This window comes from Ostrinia furnacalis, unplaced genomic scaffold (assembly GCF_004193835.3).
Source record: "Ostrinia furnacalis isolate ACB-3 unplaced genomic scaffold, ASM419383v2 OfSCF7556, whole genome shotgun sequence".
NCBI lineage: Eukaryota > Metazoa > Arthropoda > Insecta > Lepidoptera > Crambidae > Ostrinia > Ostrinia furnacalis.
Window position 1 is genome coordinate 936,787 of NW_021137795.1, and position 17,877 is coordinate 954,663.

Genomic DNA, 17,877 nt, shown 5'->3' on the forward strand with positions numbered 1-17,877 from the left:
GAACCCATCAACCAGCAACATACCCAATGACAACATTGTCTCAACTACATAAAGGCCTACATCTGATATCATTGGCTATAAAAATATGTAGAACATTGAAGTTTTACGTTCTTACATTTGTAGAAAGATATATTACTTGAACAACTGTTCATTAAACTTCGCAAATAATTAAGCCAGATATCTGCATACGTATGAACGAGAAAAAACAAGTCGTGTGAACGTGTCGCACTCGCGATTACTCTACAAACAAGGAAATAATGCGAGTTATTAAAAACTGGCGCGCTGACGTAATCCTACCGCACGGCTAGCACTTCCGCGTGCCCTAAGAATGTGTTTTGTGCTATCAACATCTTGCTTTCGGATATAAGTCAAAAGACAACCATCCAACAACTATAGGGCGTATGTCAACACTGAGCTATCCTGATAACGGTTTGCGGAAACATTGCTAGCGAGTAGCGGTGTACTTTTAGTTAAAAATGGGTCTTGGTCTCGCTCCCGAAGTTTTATCTCGGCAATATGTGAGGCGGTGCGGCGCGACGGCCGGGGCGCACGGGGGGGCCGGGCGCGCGTCCGCCCGCGCCGCCACCGCATCATCAGTCCGCGTCGGAGAGTTGCCCGCGACGCTTGTCTGCGAGCTCGATCCCTCAGATTCGCTGCTGGTTTACGGCGTGCCGTAACACGACACGTTTGGAGGGACCGCCGCTGCTACGCGTGTGTCTGGTGCTCTGTGAACTCTGGATATTGTGCTACTGGTGTTGTGACGATGTATGTGTGCTGAAATCTGCTGCATAAGTCTTCAATTAGGATTTTTAACGACGCAACCAGTTCCGGATCAGCTCAGCCGGTAAGTAGCGGTGCTTATCGCACACCGCGATATCGCGGACTCACGCATTTCCGACCGCGCCCGATAAGGACGTTAGTGCACTGGTGCCTCGTGATATGAACTTCAAATCCGGCGCGGAACTTCAAACACATAAAACTGCACCTTTTATCCTAACTTCTAGGACACTACTAACAAGGATAACATGCAACTGCAATATCAAAACAAGTCCTAGGGGTAGCATCTTTGTATCATGTAACAACCGGATAAATTATGCGGCCTACACATGCTTCCCTCTAATTATTTTTTCTCTTAGGTTATCCCCTCGGATAAGCCAACGCATAATAATAATACTCGCCCCCGTATTGTAACGATGTCCCATTCATCCCTACAAAAATTGCAACCAGCAGGTGACAACCCTAAATTTATCACTTTCGGAAATCTTTTACACTTATTTATTTTGCGCTGTTTGTTTTGTAACATAATGGTACGGTTTTTTATAAGACTACGTTGACATTAGTAAAAAATCCTCTCTCAACAACTCTTTTTGACAGGTTTCATATGTGTAAAAACCCTGTGATAAAACGTGGGTTATCTAACAAAGATAACCTTTGACGAAAAGAATCACAAAAGTGCCTAGCTCAAAGAATTATCTGAAAATATTCGCAGTTGCCCAATTTATTATATGAAATACCAGATTTTAATTAATGGAATACGAGTAACATAAAATAGTCTATATTCGTGTGTAGTTTCGTTGTAATCTAATCATACTAGTACATATTGAATGATCCAAATAAACAAAGTATCTAAAGTATGGCCGGCGCCGCATGGAAACTCGTCAGTATTGCATTACACTGCACACATTGTTTACGACCCTAACTGAAATACAACTATGTATTACGTATTACGAATATTTTATACTATACATATTGTGTAACATCTTGTTAGCTACCTACTTCGATTACAATAATAGCACTTAATAAACATTTGGATAAAATATTTAGATTATGTAATTTTTCTTCAGAAATAATATTTTCAAAATTTTTGTGAATAATTTTTCATTGTTTACATGCGTTTGAGTATTTATTTTACTATTAACGTTCACTGTTAAACTATTATTATAACACAACTTTGTATTATGACAGACCTACTTACATCATTAATTAGATCGGGTCAGGAATTTTCCCTAAATAATATAACTATACCTATACTTATTAATTTACGTATATTTTCATGCGAATCTATAGGATATTTTGGACTTGTTTCCCGTCAGCATTTGCATTTATTATAACCACAATACATAAAATAGCACCAACGTTTTTCATATACCTTAGTTAAATCCAATTATGTACTTGTTCCACAATGATTATTTAATTAATTGGCTTTCAAAATCCCGTTTTAAAACTCGTTGAATGCCGGAAACAAGCGTCTAATGAAATCATTTTGTTTGTTACAGATTGTCGTTATGAAAGTAGTTAGCTTGCAACTGCCTTCTGGGCCAAGCATGGAGCGGCTGCCGCTGCCATTCAGCCCGACGGAGCTGCTGTGGAGATACCCCCTGCCGTGGGCCCCACCGCCTCCCTCTCCCCTTGGTGACACCAAGGCTCAACTGCCAGCTGGTCTACCCCCAGAACCAAGACTTTGGACCAGAGAAGACGTTGTAGTCTTTCTCAAATGGTGCGAAAGGGAATTTGATTTACCAAATTTCGATATGGACCTCTTCCAAATGAATGGTAAGTAACGACAAAATAAATTGTTTTGACGATTCGATTTATCACCCAATAGAGTCCTCAAATTATGTAAATGTTATTTTCTTTGTCTGCAGGTAAGGCGTTGTGCCTATTAACAAAGACAGATTTGGGAGAACGTTGCCCTGGCGCTGGTGACGTTTTGCACAATGTTCTTCAGATGTTAGTGCGCGATGCTGCCCTATTGGGGAGAGTGCCCTCTTCGCCAGTAACACCGACGGCTAGAGCCGCTCCTTACCCACCTTCCCCACACTCGCATCCTCCGACTCCCACATGGGCTGTGGACGGTTTCCACCACTTCCACAGTGCGGCCGCTGCTGCAGCAGCCCAACCCAACTCTGTAACATTAAGCCCAGCTCCTTCCGTAGACAGCTCCGGCAGTCCGCAGCGCGGAGACACAGTTAACTACGGTCCTACCTATGCTCCATCAGTCCTAACTCAGGTTCAAGCTGCCAGCTCTGGAAGCAACCACTCTGACTCAGACGAAGAGGCACAGTTTGTCCCACCTCCACGGTCACCGAAAGAAGTTCCGCTTGCAAGTCCTGCGCCGCAAACACACGCAACGCAACATTCGCATTACCGCGCTCAACATAGGGAGTTCTTCCCGAATGACATGCCTGAATCGAATACGAGTAAGTATTACTGAATCGACAGATAAAAATCATAATGCATAAAATGTAATTTTATAAATATTATACTCCAACAAACATTGGCTAACATTTATCTTTTCATTAATTTCAGATGGCAGACTTCTGTGGGACTTTCTGCAACAGCTACTTAATGATCCTACACAGCGTTACACAAACTACATCGCCTGGAAGAACCGGGAAACTGGTGTATTCAAAATTGTGGACCCAGCTGGACTAGCTAAACTCTGGGGAATCCAGAAGAATCATCTTTCAATGAACTACGACAAGATGTCGCGTGCTTTGAGATACTACTATCGTGTCAACATTCTTCGTAAAGTGCAAGGAGAACGACATTGCTACCAGTAAGTACACACGCTTATTCACAGAAAATGTTTCTTCCACACTATGAATTCTACATCATATCACAGAAACTAACTGAATTTTTCTTTCCTTTTTTCAGGTTTCTCAGGAACCCAACTGAACTGAAAAACATCAAGAACATTTCACTCTTGCGTCAACAAATGAGCCCAACGAGAGTTGTACCACAACAGACTGTGGTAAAATCAGAGATGAAAGAAGAACGTTGTGATGAAGAAATTGTTGACGAAGACATGCCAACCGACTTAAGTATAACTGCATCAGAGCCCTGGAGGAAGCGCGCGCGCCCTGACCCCACGTCGGCGCCCTCGCAACATGACAAACATCGCATCAGTGCCCTCATCGGTGACAATTTGATGCCAAAGCGTGAACCAGTAGAATATAGTGCTGAAAATTATGCGCTAAACTTAAGAAGTGAAAAATGTGAACAATGATTTTTAAATACTTAAGACGCTGAACAATTACAGTGTATTGCGACATTAACAAGTGTGAATGACTCCAGCCACGAAAATTCTAGTCGAATTTCTCTCAAAAAGCTAAAAAGTCTTCCTTTACATAATAATGATCAAAAAGTCATCTCAATATACGTTTATGTTAAAAACAGCTCGATTGAGAGAACTTCGACAGATTAGGCCTGCGGAGTCAAACAGGGTATGGACCTTAAATGATGCCTTTGTGCCAAGTGATTTTATCTAATAGTGTCAATTACCTAAATAGTTAGCAAAAGCGGACAAGAGTTTATGTGTGTTAAAGTCATAATAAAGACTATATTTTAATATTTGTGCAATGGACCACTGACATGACTGCCGACATCTCGCAGCGGTAGAAAAATGTTGCCAAAATCCTGTATGAGCGTGGCACCTACGCGCTCATTAATGCATTTTGTAATTTAATTAGTTTGTAACTATGTTTATCTTTGGTTATAAAATTCTAAAAAGAGTTAAATTGAAAACTCGTGAAGAGAATATTATTATCATTAAAATTTAGAGTTTATAGTCTTCCATGGAATATATTTGGCAAACATTTCAATTGTAGCATGATCAGAAAACACGTCATACAATCTACCACATTTAATTCACTTCCAAATACCCTTATTAAAATGTCACATTGATTGCCACTATGTAGCTGATTTCACATTATTGTGTATGTAAAGGGCTTAATAAATAGGTGTTTGGGACATAAAAAAGACAATAATAGCAAACAATCTATTACTTAAAAATGCCTTTAAATCTACAAAAAACGTCCACTGTGATAAAAATAAAGTGGTAGACATAGAGTATGCTAGGGCTTTTACTCAAAGATTTCCAGCTACAATTTTCTGTGATCTCTTTTATCAATATAGGTAAACGTCATAGAGTAAAGCTATGTTTTGTAAATATTATTTAAGGCTAGACGTAAGATAGATTATAAGAAACAGACTGTAAAGAGAGTATGTATGATTTGTAAAACAAAAGTGGAGCTTTATCAAAGTACCTAGTTTATGAGTAAGAATTACAACTGAGTTTGTATTTTTACAATAATTTCTATTTCGGCAAGTGCATGCCATAATTTCCAACTTGTTTGTACACAATATTATAAACATGTTTCATATTCAATATTGTGTCAGATTTATTATAACTTAAAATAAATGGAAATAACGTTATCTCAATAAATTATTTTATTTAACGCCCAAATACGCCTCGATACGCTTAATCGAAAAATATTAACGCAATTAATATTTCTATTATTATGAATTCAGATAGGAGAAAGCATAATATTCTTTCATACCTTTTTAAAACTGAGGATTCTTAGTATTATGTAGGAAATGAGAATCTATGAGACTGAGAATTCTCTGCAGAGTGAACAACATGTTTCGTTTTTCTTTAAAGGGATTTAAAGTTAACAAGAATTTATAGAATCGCCAATGATTAAATATAAAGAATTCCGAACAGCAACACTTTCCGAACCGCACCGGGGTCTGCTCAATGATGGCCGCAACGTAGTAAATCCGAATGGCCATATCATCAGCATCCCGTAGCACAAAAAAGCTGCTCGAGAACGACAGAATCAGAGAAAAGTGAAATACCGTGCAAGAGGTGTTGTGTTGTTATGATGATATCAACGTTATTTTAAAACGACTTTCGTTGAAATTTTTTAATGAAAAATAAAAGATTTTCCGTAAGGAGGAGCGCAAAAAACCGTTCGATTAGTATCATAAAGTATGTGGATTTTCTATTTTTAAGATTTTCTGGGGTGAGCACTAGACCATTCTGAGGTGGGCATGACCTGTGTCCACACAAAACGAGGCACCCGCAGCACGGTGGATCGAAATGGCATTAAAGTGGACATAGGGATTTTTTCCGGAAAATCGAATTTTAAAAATTGCCAATCGATAGTCCTTTGCTCACTCATCACGACATGTCATATCACATTTTTCTCTAAACCTGATACTTTTGCTTAAAAAAAATAATTTGTGTTCTTTTTGTATGAAACGAGACATAAAGTGCTAATTTTCTCCGAAGACCTGCTAGATCGTGACTTGAAACAACCTAGGTCGGTATAACTGCATTATTTATTAATATTCTAAGCTATTTCCAGCTGCTCCAAACCGCAACTTAGCCTGTTAAAAGATTCCGAAAAAAATTAAAATTGACTCTTCTTGTAATTGTATTTTAGTTCTTTTTTTTAGAAAAAGCTTCGATTACGGTACTAGAAAGTGATTTTATCGTTAGGTGACATTGTTATCTATTCTCAGAATCTGTTAAACCCTTTCTTTCCTATCAGCACATGACTTTAAAACAACAATGAAGTTACTCATACCTCGTAAATAACGTGTTTTGCGAATAAGCAGATAATGGTCAGGGGTGGGGGGTAAAAAACAGATAAGGATTGTTTATTTGTTTTAAATTTAGTTTGGGCTGTGTAACGTCACCAATAACATTTAACTTTAAATGCGGTTTTTAACATGTAATTACAATGGAAGCTATTGTGAATAATATAGATTTGTTCGTAGTCTTAAGAAATACCTTAAAACCTTTCATGGACAGTGAGGAACTTTATAATCACCTTTAGCAGAAAATGGTACATTTGTCAGAAGAAAACAGTGTTAAGATAAAAAAAGTTTGCCGGAATTTTTGTACTAATCTTAATGGACGATGGACAAACTGTCATCTATCTCTTCCCCAATTTTTAAGTAGAAACAGTGATTGCCTTGAATCTCCAATTAACTGGGTCTGGCAACTAGTTTTTGATGAAGACAAAATTGAGGAAAATGTTGGTTCAATTACTGAACCTAGTGAAAAAACAACATCAAATATAGATGCTATTACAGAAAACATGCCAACTTCTACACTACATGCATCGACTACTTCCTTTATCCCGAGCAAACCGTTACATAAATTAACTCAGAAACAGAAAAAAGATGTATTACACGTTACATAAATTAACTCAGAAACAGAACATTTTCCTCAATTTTGTCTTCATTAAAAACTAGTTGCCAGACCAGTTAATTGGAGATTCAAGCCAATCACTGTTTCTTCTTAAAAATTGGGGAAGAGATAGATCTGGGGGCACGGCAGTGCCCCCACCAAGTGGGGATGTTGCCTGGGTCAAAAAGCAAGAGTTTTAATTAGTCCGTCAGTTAACTTATCAAAAAATACTCTACTCGTATTTTTCACTTTTTCAAACTAATGAAAATTNCCGCGCGGAGTGAGCCAGGCCTGCCGCAACGTAGTAAATCCGAATGGCCATGACATCAGCATTCCGTAGCACAAAAAAGCTGCTCGAGAACGACAGAATCAGAGAAAAGTGAAATACCGTGCGAGGTGTTGTGTTGTTATGACGATATCAACGTTATTTTAAAACGACTTAATGAAAAATAAAAGATTGTCCGTAAGGAGGAGCGCAAAAAACCGTGCGATTAGTATCATAAAGTAGGTATGTGGATTTTCTATTTTTATGATTTTCTGGGGTGAGCACTAGACCATTCTGAGGTGGGCATGACCTGTGTCCGCACAAAACGAGGCACCCGCAGTAGCGTCAGTAGCGACGTACTCGGGGATTTACACCAGCGCCATCTACTGAGTGGTGCCTGCCACCTGTTTGTGGTATTGAGTCAATACTTGATAGAATACTGGTTGGCCACCCTGGGGGAGCCAACAGGATGTCGAAATACAAGCGTTGAGCGTCGCGTCGGGCGTTTTTACCGTTTATGCTGAGGCGGCGCGTGCAGCGGCCTACGTCGTCCCACGCACCAACTCAACATAAAGAAATGACGATATTGGGGTGTAGCAGTTAGGCCTCAGCCTCGAACTTAGCGGGCAGCGGGGCGGGAGCGGCGGCGGCGCTGGAGCGGGGCGGGCAACGCAGACCCGTTCTCGAAACAAGCGGGCAGCTCGCGCGGCGCTTTAGCGGCGANTTGACTTGGCCATCGCATGAAAACACGTGTAAATAAAATTATTTAGTGCGATGGCCAAGTCAATAATTTATGTAAAACGTTAAAGATTTCCTGGCCTGGACTTGGTATTACATGGATCTCACAACTTTTTACCCTAGAACAACTGAGTTGCGAGACTTGGTTTTTTTGACAAGTATTGTTTTTGATGGGATGACAGTTGTCCATCATCAAGAAGAATAATGGTGTAAAAATCACTTTGATTTTTGGGTATTTCACGTTCTTTGAATTTGTGATTTCTTATTGTAAAATGCTTAAATCTAAGAATTTTCTCAACTAACTATTTGCCTAAAGGACCTATGCTATAGGATATAAATGTTTGTTATATCATTTTCACAGTATTTTTATAAAAAAATCAGCTTGTAAACTGACGCTAAAGTGGAAATTTGAAAACCTGTGAGGACTTATCTTGATAGAATTCTTAAATACTATACTAATCGAAATATTATCTCAACTAACTATTTAGACGACAAAATTGCCTAATTATTTATGCCTATAACATATTTGTAATGTAACTGGTTAATGATTGTAACGGGTTGAAAAAGTACTGTTTTTGCGCCACGGCGTAAACGCTCTTAACACTTCACAATAGCTTCCATTGTAATTACATGTTAAAAACCGCATTTAAAGTTGAATGTTATTGGTGACGTTACACAGCACAAACTAAATTTAAAACAAATAAACAATCCTTATCTGTTTTTTACCCCCTACCCCTGACCATTATCTGCTTATTCGCAAAACACGTTATTTACGAGGTATGAGTAACTTCATTGTTGTTTTAAAGTCATGTGCTGATAGGAAAGAAAGGGTTTAACAGATTCTGAGAATAGATAACATTGTCACCTAACGATAAAATCACTTTCTAGTACCGTAATCGAAGCTTTTTCTAAAAAAAAGAACTAAAATACAATNAAAGTGCATAAATGTACAACTTAATGGTAAAAAGTCATTCCTTGATTTTTACTTAATATGTATCTGGAGTTATTTGAACAGTATTTTCGTCTATAGGATGGCATATTTCAAAAAACAAAACTGCACTCAAGCGTGTTGTCACAGCAACCGCTGAGCACATACTAATTGTATTTCGGTCCGTGGACCTATTTACATGCCAGAAACAGTCTAGTTGACATGTCTTCTCTAGTACGTAGTACATTATAACTCAATGCTGCAGCTCAATCTTTTATTTATCTCGACACAAAAGTGATAGCAAGGGTATTTGCTAACTAATAATGCAGTTGCAGTACATTAGATTACTAACTCTCGTAGTAACAACAATAAAATCCGCGACAGATTTAGTTTCGTGTTACCCATTAGGCCATTAAGGGCTTGTACTGAAACTGTGAACTTGTGTCTTCCAATAGCAATTCTTTTTGCGTTGCGAATTCTCATCGCGTCGATTCTCAGTTTTGTGTAAAACCCCTTATTTGGCTAGTAGATTGTAAGAATGTGGAAAATTCATAAAATGCTACACAAACTTACATCTCTTGCACAGGAAGAAGATTGCTTAGAATGTANGACGATCTCATAAAGGTAGCAGGAAGGCGGTGGATGCAGGGCACCACCAAGCGGCCATTGTGGAAATCATTGGGGGAGGCCTATGTTAAGCAGTGGACGTTCAATGGTTGAAATGATGATGGATGATGAATAATGTGTAGAAGAGGGTTACGGATATTTCCATTTATGATGGAATTATTTGACTAACTGAATGGAGAGCCATAAAAATGTATTGTTTACCATATGGGTTGAAACCCTTACTGAACCCACTACCTACTGTAATCGATTATGACAGTCAAAATGATTTAAGGATCTATTCAGGACTACTCTAGAAAGTTAAAAAATCTTTCATAACCATTGAAGTCAAGGGTTCTTGCTTGAAGACTTTTTTTAATCATGTATGTCGGTATTATAAGTGCCAAGAAGTAGGTATATACCTCGGCAAAGGGTTGATATCTACCTAATCTATCTTACACGATAACCAGTAGACCAGTAGTGAATATTATACTAACAATAATCGACTTAGGCTACCTAGTACCTACAATCTTAGGTTCTAGTTTGAAAGGTTTTAGCATGAAATGAGGTAATAGGGGGCTGTAGTAAGTTAGACTAAGTATATTTATCTATTAATAATTACTTTAAATGCATTAAAATCAATAATGAATAAATAAAAAATTTTAAAATTTTGCATGTCCATTACTCGCTAGGCCGCGCGTGCCCGCAAAAAGTATTTATGTAGTAATGTTAGGCACCATAGGTACTTACGACTACATAAGGTTTGACCGCTACAGTTTGCAACAGTAGCCAGAAAAAAAATAAAAAAGATTTTTCTCCATACAAATTTTCTTGTCATATTTTTTTTAAGCATGAAAGGCTCGTTTTATCGAAAAATGCATAATCGAGTCGATCGAGTCTCGAGTCTCGTGTGACTGCATACGGACGCGCGCGCGCACCGCTTGTCGTTGAAGCGGTGACTCATTCGTTCGCGAGAGAGAAAAATGTCTACCAATACTGTGAAGTGTGTAAACTGTAATAACTATAGTGATAAATGAGGTGTTGGCATTCTTNTTTTTAAAATTCGATTTTCCGGAAAAAATCCCTATGTCCACTTTAATGCCATTTCGATCCACCGTGCGCAGTAGCGTCAGTAGCGACGTACTCGGGGATTTACACCAGCGCCATCTACTGAGTGGTGCCTGCCACCTGTTTGTGGTATTGAGTCAATACTTGATAGAATAATGTCACCACACAACTAAGAAGCTTTAGGGCTCGTTTAAGGAGACGCGGGGCGTTGGTGCAGTCCTGTTGTCCCCCGTGGTTGGCCACCCCCAATCGAAATCCTGTAGGCTGTTGGGCCAAGCAGGGGAGGACAACAGGACTGCACCGGGGCGTTGAATGTCGCGTGCGGCACGGCGTGCTCCGTCGCGTCGGGCGTTTTTACCGTTTATGCTGAGGCGGCGCGTGCAGCGGCCTACGTCGTCCCACGCACCAACTCAACATAAAGAAATGACGATATTGCGGTATAGCAGTTTACGCCGCTGAGCCCGCCGCGTCGTACACAGCGGCGTATACGGCGTCGTTCAGTGCGGCACCCGTTGTGACTTTCAGTCTTGTTCGACTAGTTGCCAAGAGAAAACTTGTATTTTGTTTATAATAGTGGGCGACTTCATTGAATATTGCGATCCCCCATTTGATTGTGAAACCCGTAGTTTACACGCCGCGTCTTTCGCGGCGTCCCTCGCCGCTTCATTTGCCGCGTCATACGCGGCGTCGTTAGTCGCATGCGACGCCACAATTCAAACAAACGCTTACAAAATAGCTTCTCCTTGAACGCTCCTAACTCTCCTGTATGTTTGTGTTTCTGGCGGCCCGCTAAGCGCACCGTGCCGGTTAACGCCCCGCGTCTCCTTGAACGAGACCGTAAAGAAAACGTAAGTACCTATACTGCAAAAGTGCAATGCGACAGACTACAACAAATTATAGAATCTACTCAAATAAAAATTTAGATTATCTGCTCCTGCCATGAAAACATACTCCTAGCTAGAATAACTATCATATTATTAAAGGTAATTGTCATCCTTTGTTGTTCCCATTACTCAAACATAACATGATTTGTAAATAGTAAATGAATAAGATCACAGACTACAATGATACAGATTCAACAATTTATTAATAGCATCACTCAGATCCTGCTTACACTCTAAAGTAATTACTTATCATAATACTAAAACAAAACATAAATCTTATTTTAATCTTCAGGTGGCTGGTTCTGGAAGAATATTACATCATCAGCTATCACTGTTGAAGCAGTCCTTACTTGACCATCATCCAGTTTGACTTCTCCGTATGACAATTTTCCAGTGACATAAACCCTCTGGCCCTTCTTCAAATATTTGTACACTGTGTCGCGTAGACCAGGTTTAAAAATGCTGACTCTGTGCCAATCAGTTCTTTGAAGAATATCTCCAGACTCATACTTATAATGGAAGTGAGTAGCAAGTGGAAAATTGATTACTGGATGTGCTTCAGAACCTCTCTTTTGAGGATCTGCTCCCACTCGTCCCAATAATGTAACTTGATTTATAGCTGTGAAAGAAATCAAATATAAAAAATCGGTTCTTATTTTAAGCCAGCTAATAAGCTAAATGTAACATAAATTTCATAATTCCTATTATTTCATTTACTTTTTTCTGACTTCTGACTTTCATGAACAACAGTGGATGTATGGATTCCAGTTTGAGGAGCTCTGAGAAGTCGGGTGATCGGCCTTGTTTTCTGCAAATTAAATAAATAACTTGTTTTGAGTACAACAGTTGCATAAATACCTATTAAATTGTAATAATTATAATAATAAAAAAAGCAATAGTGACCACCATGACACAAAAACGAAAAAGAAGCATATTAGTAAGCGAGCCTACCGTCCTACTGCAGCACACAGGTTACAATTTTGTATACCAATTTCTCTATGCAATGACCAACCAGAAACATGCATTGTGTTAATGTTAGTTTAGTTAAAAGAAAGGTTATAAACGCAGAGTACATTAAAGTGTAATGAACGCTCAATAAACCAATTACATTATAACAATTTAATTGTATTAGGCTATTTATTTTATGGAAACACATTAAAATTATTTTAAAAAATTGTTTATCACACAAAAACAGGCAAGAAAACACGAAAGCCGGCGCCAAAAGTTTGACTTACTTGTAAGTAGGTAAACATTGTGATATCGTCTCGCTAGTTGCACTTCAATTAAGAAATAACACTTTTAAAATCACTGGACATTGATAAATAAACAATTACAATGGTATTATTTAATTAATTATTTGCAAAATTAAAATGTAAAAAATGTGACCAAGAATTGTGTGCACAGATTACAAAGAAAAGGTTTGACTTTGACAATGACAAGACAATTAAAACGAATGTTTTCTTTCCAGAGATTATGTAAGTTGAGAGATGAACTATTAAACAGGCTGATTTATTTTTGTATTGAGTTATAAAATTCTTGTAAGGCTTAGAATAAAGGGTTGCTTTAATCCCTTATTAGGATTCTGTACACAATTTAATTTCTTCGTTCGTTTCTGAAACTAAGTAAATACAAATTGTACCGAAACTAAATTAAACCAACAGTGGGCAGTCCAAAAATTAATGTTTGCAAAAATAATAAAAGATTAATTTATAGTAAAAACGTTAATAACTATTTGGTTTGACCGGCACTATTTTTTAAGTCATGTCTGCGGTCTTCAGTAGTACCAACATAATGGCAACAAAAACATTATTTTAGTCTGTGGTTCTCCGCCTTGCGTCGTTTTGCAAATGACAGTTCAGTTGATTTTGGTTGGTGGATTTATGATAGATAGATAAAAATCTATCTCTATCTATCTGTTCAACCACCACCACCACCATACACCCAATCCAGGAAAAGTTGTTGCCTGTGAAGGATGCCTTCAGCTGCGAATGCAAAATCTGAAAAACCAGCCTCTTCGGAGGCGATGGATAATTCACCTATTCGACAAATTATCACGATTATTGAACACAAAATCAGGAATTTGGAGAAAAGAAAGGTATGTAAACTACCGAGAGATACAGTTGCTCATTCCTATTGTTGTCATTTAGTAGTTTAAATGCTTCGTATTCATTAATGTTTGTGCGACAACGTTGTTATCTTGATTTACTTTGCTGTATATGCCGTAGGGCTTCGTATTTTGTATGTAAAATGAGTTGCCGAGAACCGTTGACGCCATTTTTACACATGTGCTCGTTCCAATGTTGACTACACAAAACTATGACGCCCAAAATTTTGACATTTATTTACATTATTGAAGATGGTTATAGATGGTTTTTATTATATCTTTAGTAAATTGCTCTTCATCAGAATCATTGAACTGAATCCTACGCCGATATCTCATCTAAATACCTTTATTTGTTACTGTCTTACCATACAACTTTTGCTTACAAAAATACCATTGAATGTAGCAAATGTTTATTTCACCGAAAAGTAATTGTATTCATAGGGCTAATTGCCAGGAAAATTATGTATTACTATACTGATACTACTTAATAATCAAATTATTCTGCTTTACAAAGAGATAAATTCAATGAAGATTTTAAGCTTTGTGCACAGCACAGGGTCTTAAAAATATATTTATTAGACATTTATTATTGAAAATAATATTGAGGCTTATTGTGGTTATTCATAAACATTTCATAATCTTATGAAAAGTATCTCTATAAACTTATTTTTATCACTATGATTCATAATGTTTATGTTCTAATCAATTATGTTTTGCGCAATCACATGATAAGATGTAATGTACCCAAGGGTACATAAATGTTAACATTGTACAATAAACATGTTTGGAACTCTTACAATTTCAGAGTAAGCTGACATCTTATCGCGACTTGCAAAAGGCTGGGAAAGAGTTAAACTCTGATCAGAGAGTAGCTGTTGCCAAGTATGATGAAGTGGCTCAAACTTTGGAGTTTGCGAGAGATTTGTCGAAACAAATTACATCTATTGCTACAGCAGCTGAACGAGATGCCAAGAAGCAAGCAAAGAAGGTAAACATACTTTGTAGAGCTGCTGTATGGCAGGAAAAAAATGCCTACTTGCATGAAGAGAACTTAATTTAACTAGCCTAGCCTGTAACATTTATAATTAAAATGTTATATTATTCTGTTAAAACAAAACCTGTATAATTTTTGGTGATTTTTTCCTAGACACTAGTAAAAATTTTGTTTTATGAACCATCTATTACCATAGAGATATACAGTTTGTTCCTAAATAGTAGTTTATAAATCAAATCACAAATATTTTAGTCAGCTTAGACCAATATTTTGGCACTTATGAACGTTAAAATTAATAATAAAAATATGTAGCCCTTATGGGGCACTTTACATGTCTCCTTTTCTTTGGGGCCCTACCAGTGTTAAATTCAATAACAGCAAGTTCTAGTAGTACCAAATGGTTGTGTTATGAGCTGGAGGTTTTTTCTAGTTTGTTATCCTAAATAAAATAAAATACATTTTTGTTTCTGCTGTAGGATGCCTGGGTGCGTTATGCAGCTGACACTAATAAGATTCGGGAAGTCTTGTTGATTCTGGATTGCCTCATGCAAATGGGCAACTCGGAAGCTAGAGACGACTTTCTTAATGGTACTAATGGTGCTGTTAAACTTACTGAAGAGGATTTAAAAATCTTGGATGATTTGTAAGTTATTTAATTTCTTTTTTGTTAAATTAGTATGTCATAAAACTGGTTAAATATTGCATACTCTTTTACTTTCCTACTAAACATTCATTCATAGAATAATATCATTTTGTTCATTGCACTTTATCTTAAACTAAAGGGGTAGAATGTTTTCACTTCTTGTGCCATCATCACTATCTCGTTTCAACTTTCAATATATCATTTTCAGGTACCCTGAGGTGACTCCCAAACATGAGGTGGCGGAAGATGGTTTGCCAGCTTTTCCCAATCTAAGCATCAAAGCGGCCGAGCACTTGTACGCCATCATCGACGGGAAACCGAAAGAAGTCCTGGGCACCACTTACACTCACATCAAGGAGATCGTTAACTCCGTACACGAGTGCGGATACTTCGATCGGGTCCCGGAGGCCGCGTGCGAGGTGGAGGAGAGCCAGGTCGCCGTCCCCGAGGAGCAGGCGCCGGAGCCGGTCGAGGAGGAGACTGAGGCGGAGCCGCCCGGCCTCTACCCGCCCGCGCTGCCCGTGCCGCCCGCGCCCGCCGTCGTGCCCGCGCCCGCCTACCCGCTGCGCCCGCTCCCGCCCATCACGCTGCAGGAGGTCGAGCACGCCTACTTCTCCCAGCAGTATCCCCAACAGAGACCGATCGCCGAGGTGATAGGCTCGCAGAACTTCTTCTTCCTCCAGGAGTCCGAGATCGACAGCCCGGTCGGCACGCCCCAGCCCCCGGCGATCCCCAACCGGGCGTCGCCCCCGGCGCCGATCCCGACTCAGACGTTCACCAACCAGCACTTCGTCCGCGTGCCCGACGGCGGCGCGCTGCCGCTCCCGCCGCAGCCGCACTTCCCGCCGCACCCGGAGCACTCGTTCCCGCCCGCCGCCGCGCTGCCGCTGCCCGCGCCGCTGCTCCCCGCGCACGTGGCGCCGCTGCCCGCGCCCGCGCCGCTGCCGCCCGCCGCCCTGCACGCCGCCCGCCCCCGCCCCGCCCAGCCCCGCCTCCCCGCCCGAGGACAGGAGCGCCGACGAGTGGAAGGACGCGCCCAGCCCCGAGCGCGACGACGGCGCCGACCGCAAGACCCAGGGCCAGGGCGACGGCCAGAACCGCTTCAGGCGCTTCAACCGCGGCGGCGGTCGCGGCGCGCCCAACGGCCACCGCGGCCGCGGCGCCTTCCCGAGCAGGCAGAGCGGCGACGGGTACCGCGGCCGACACGCCGGCGAGTACCAGAGCAGGGCCACCAAGGACGGCCACCAGAGCAGACAGTACGACGGCCACCAGAGCAGACACAAGGACGGCTATCAGAACCGCACCGGCGACGACGGTTACTACGGCAACGGCGACGCGGGCGATCACCGGGAGACCGAGAACGGCGGCCGCGACCGGTACAACGACAACGGCTACCAGGGCGGGTTCAAGAGCCGCGGCCGGGGCGGGCCCCGCGGCGGGTCCCGCGGCGCCCCGCGCGCGCCCCGCCCGCAGCAGTACAATCGTAAACCAGAAAACGTCGAATAGTTCACGTGGACCGCGACGATGCGCCGCATCGTTGGCGGCTGCGTCACCCGACTGTAACCTATGATGGACTAAATCATTCGTGGAAGGCAGATTTCACCGGCAACAACGCGCTGTGGTAACAACAAACAGAGATTATGGTAAAAAAGAAAACTAAAAAAAAGAATAAAAAAAAAGTAAAATAATAAAACGTGAAACTCAATAAAAAATAAGTTACTTGAATTTAGATGTATGATATATTGCAATTATTATAAGTTACGTAATTCTAGATTCTTGTATAGGTTATGGTCACACAAGTGGCCAAATGACGCGGCGGGAGCGGGCCGGCCGCCGCTTGTCGCAGTACCTCTTGCGTGCCTCGTCCTCGTGATAATTTAAGTACAGGAGATGCACACAACTGAAACACTTGTCTTCTGGGACCTTTCCAAATCTCAATAATCTTTGTACTTTAATACAGTTTATTTAAATGGTAATACATAATGTGTTAAGACATTCTATGTTTATTTTTCATGACCCAATGAAACTTGAAACATTTTAATTTTGCTACTATTAGGCACTACATTTTTGAGTATTTTGTTTTTAAGTATGTATTTAATCTGGAAAAGTACATGATTGCATCTTGTAAAACTAATTTCAGAAAATATGAGGAGAATTGATTTTGCGACTTTTAATGAATCTGGTCCACATGATTCTTGTGATTGGTATCACTGTGGAGTTTTATTATTTTTGTTTTGTCTAAGCTTCCTCACAACATATTCTTAACATTGTTCTCAATAGAGGCTGTGTGCAAGCAAATTAAAAGTATTCTACAACCATGATAGTTTTATTTAGTAGAAAAGTACCTAAAAATAGAAAATTAGTTTTTGGACACAACAAGCTGATAGAGAAATATCTAGGTCAGATTTCCGGTCAACAATCTTATTTTAGCGCTCGCCAGTTGGCGCCACTGAATAGTGAGGTCAGTCATTTTGCAAGTGGCGAAGACAGTGACAACTAGAGAGCGCTGAAGCGGTAGGAGGTTCGCCAGTAGTGGCAACTAATAAAAACGATAGCCCCTATTATGTATAAAAAAGGATACCTACTGTGCCGGTTGATCATATAACCAAGTACTCATTATTATTCTGTGATATAAGTTATATCACAATAATACACACATCAAACATGG

General features: G+C 40.1%; 3 protein-coding genes across 3 annotated transcripts; 2 read left to right on the forward strand and 1 right to left on the reverse strand.

Annotated features, from left to right (window-relative positions):
- Positions 1 to 583: 583 nt before the first annotated feature.
- Positions 584 to 5,056, forward strand: aop (ETS variant transcription factor anterior open). Its single transcript, XM_028321599.1, has 5 exons — positions 584 to 844; positions 2,277 to 2,553; positions 2,646 to 3,200; positions 3,310 to 3,559; positions 3,658 to 5,056. The coding sequence occupies exons 2-5, from the start codon at positions 2,286 to 2,288 to the stop codon at positions 4,007 to 4,009; spliced, it is 1,425 nt and encodes a 474-aa protein (XP_028177400.1). The 5' UTR covers positions 584 to 844; positions 2,277 to 2,285; the 3' UTR covers positions 4,010 to 5,056.
- Positions 5,057 to 11,644: 6,588 nt separating this feature from the next.
- Positions 11,645 to 12,891, reverse strand: mtSSB (mitochondrial single stranded DNA-binding protein). Its single transcript, XM_028321634.1, has 3 exons — positions 12,704 to 12,891; positions 12,186 to 12,276; positions 11,645 to 12,087 (listed from the first exon to the last, which is right to left on the reverse strand). The coding sequence occupies exons 1-3, from the start codon at positions 12,719 to 12,721 to the stop codon at positions 11,750 to 11,752; spliced, it is 447 nt and encodes a 148-aa protein (XP_028177435.1). The 5' UTR covers positions 12,722 to 12,891; the 3' UTR covers positions 11,645 to 11,749.
- A 549-nt stretch (positions 12,892 to 13,440) lies between these two features.
- Positions 13,441 to 17,525, forward strand: Capr (caprin family member). Its single transcript, XM_028321616.1, is given in 5 exon segments — positions 13,441 to 13,563; positions 14,378 to 14,560; positions 15,043 to 15,209; positions 15,418 to 16,167; positions 16,169 to 17,525. Coding segments are annotated over 5 exon segments (1,770 nt in total). The 3' UTR covers positions 16,716 to 17,525.
- The last annotated feature ends 352 nt before the right edge of the window (positions 17,526 to 17,877 follow it).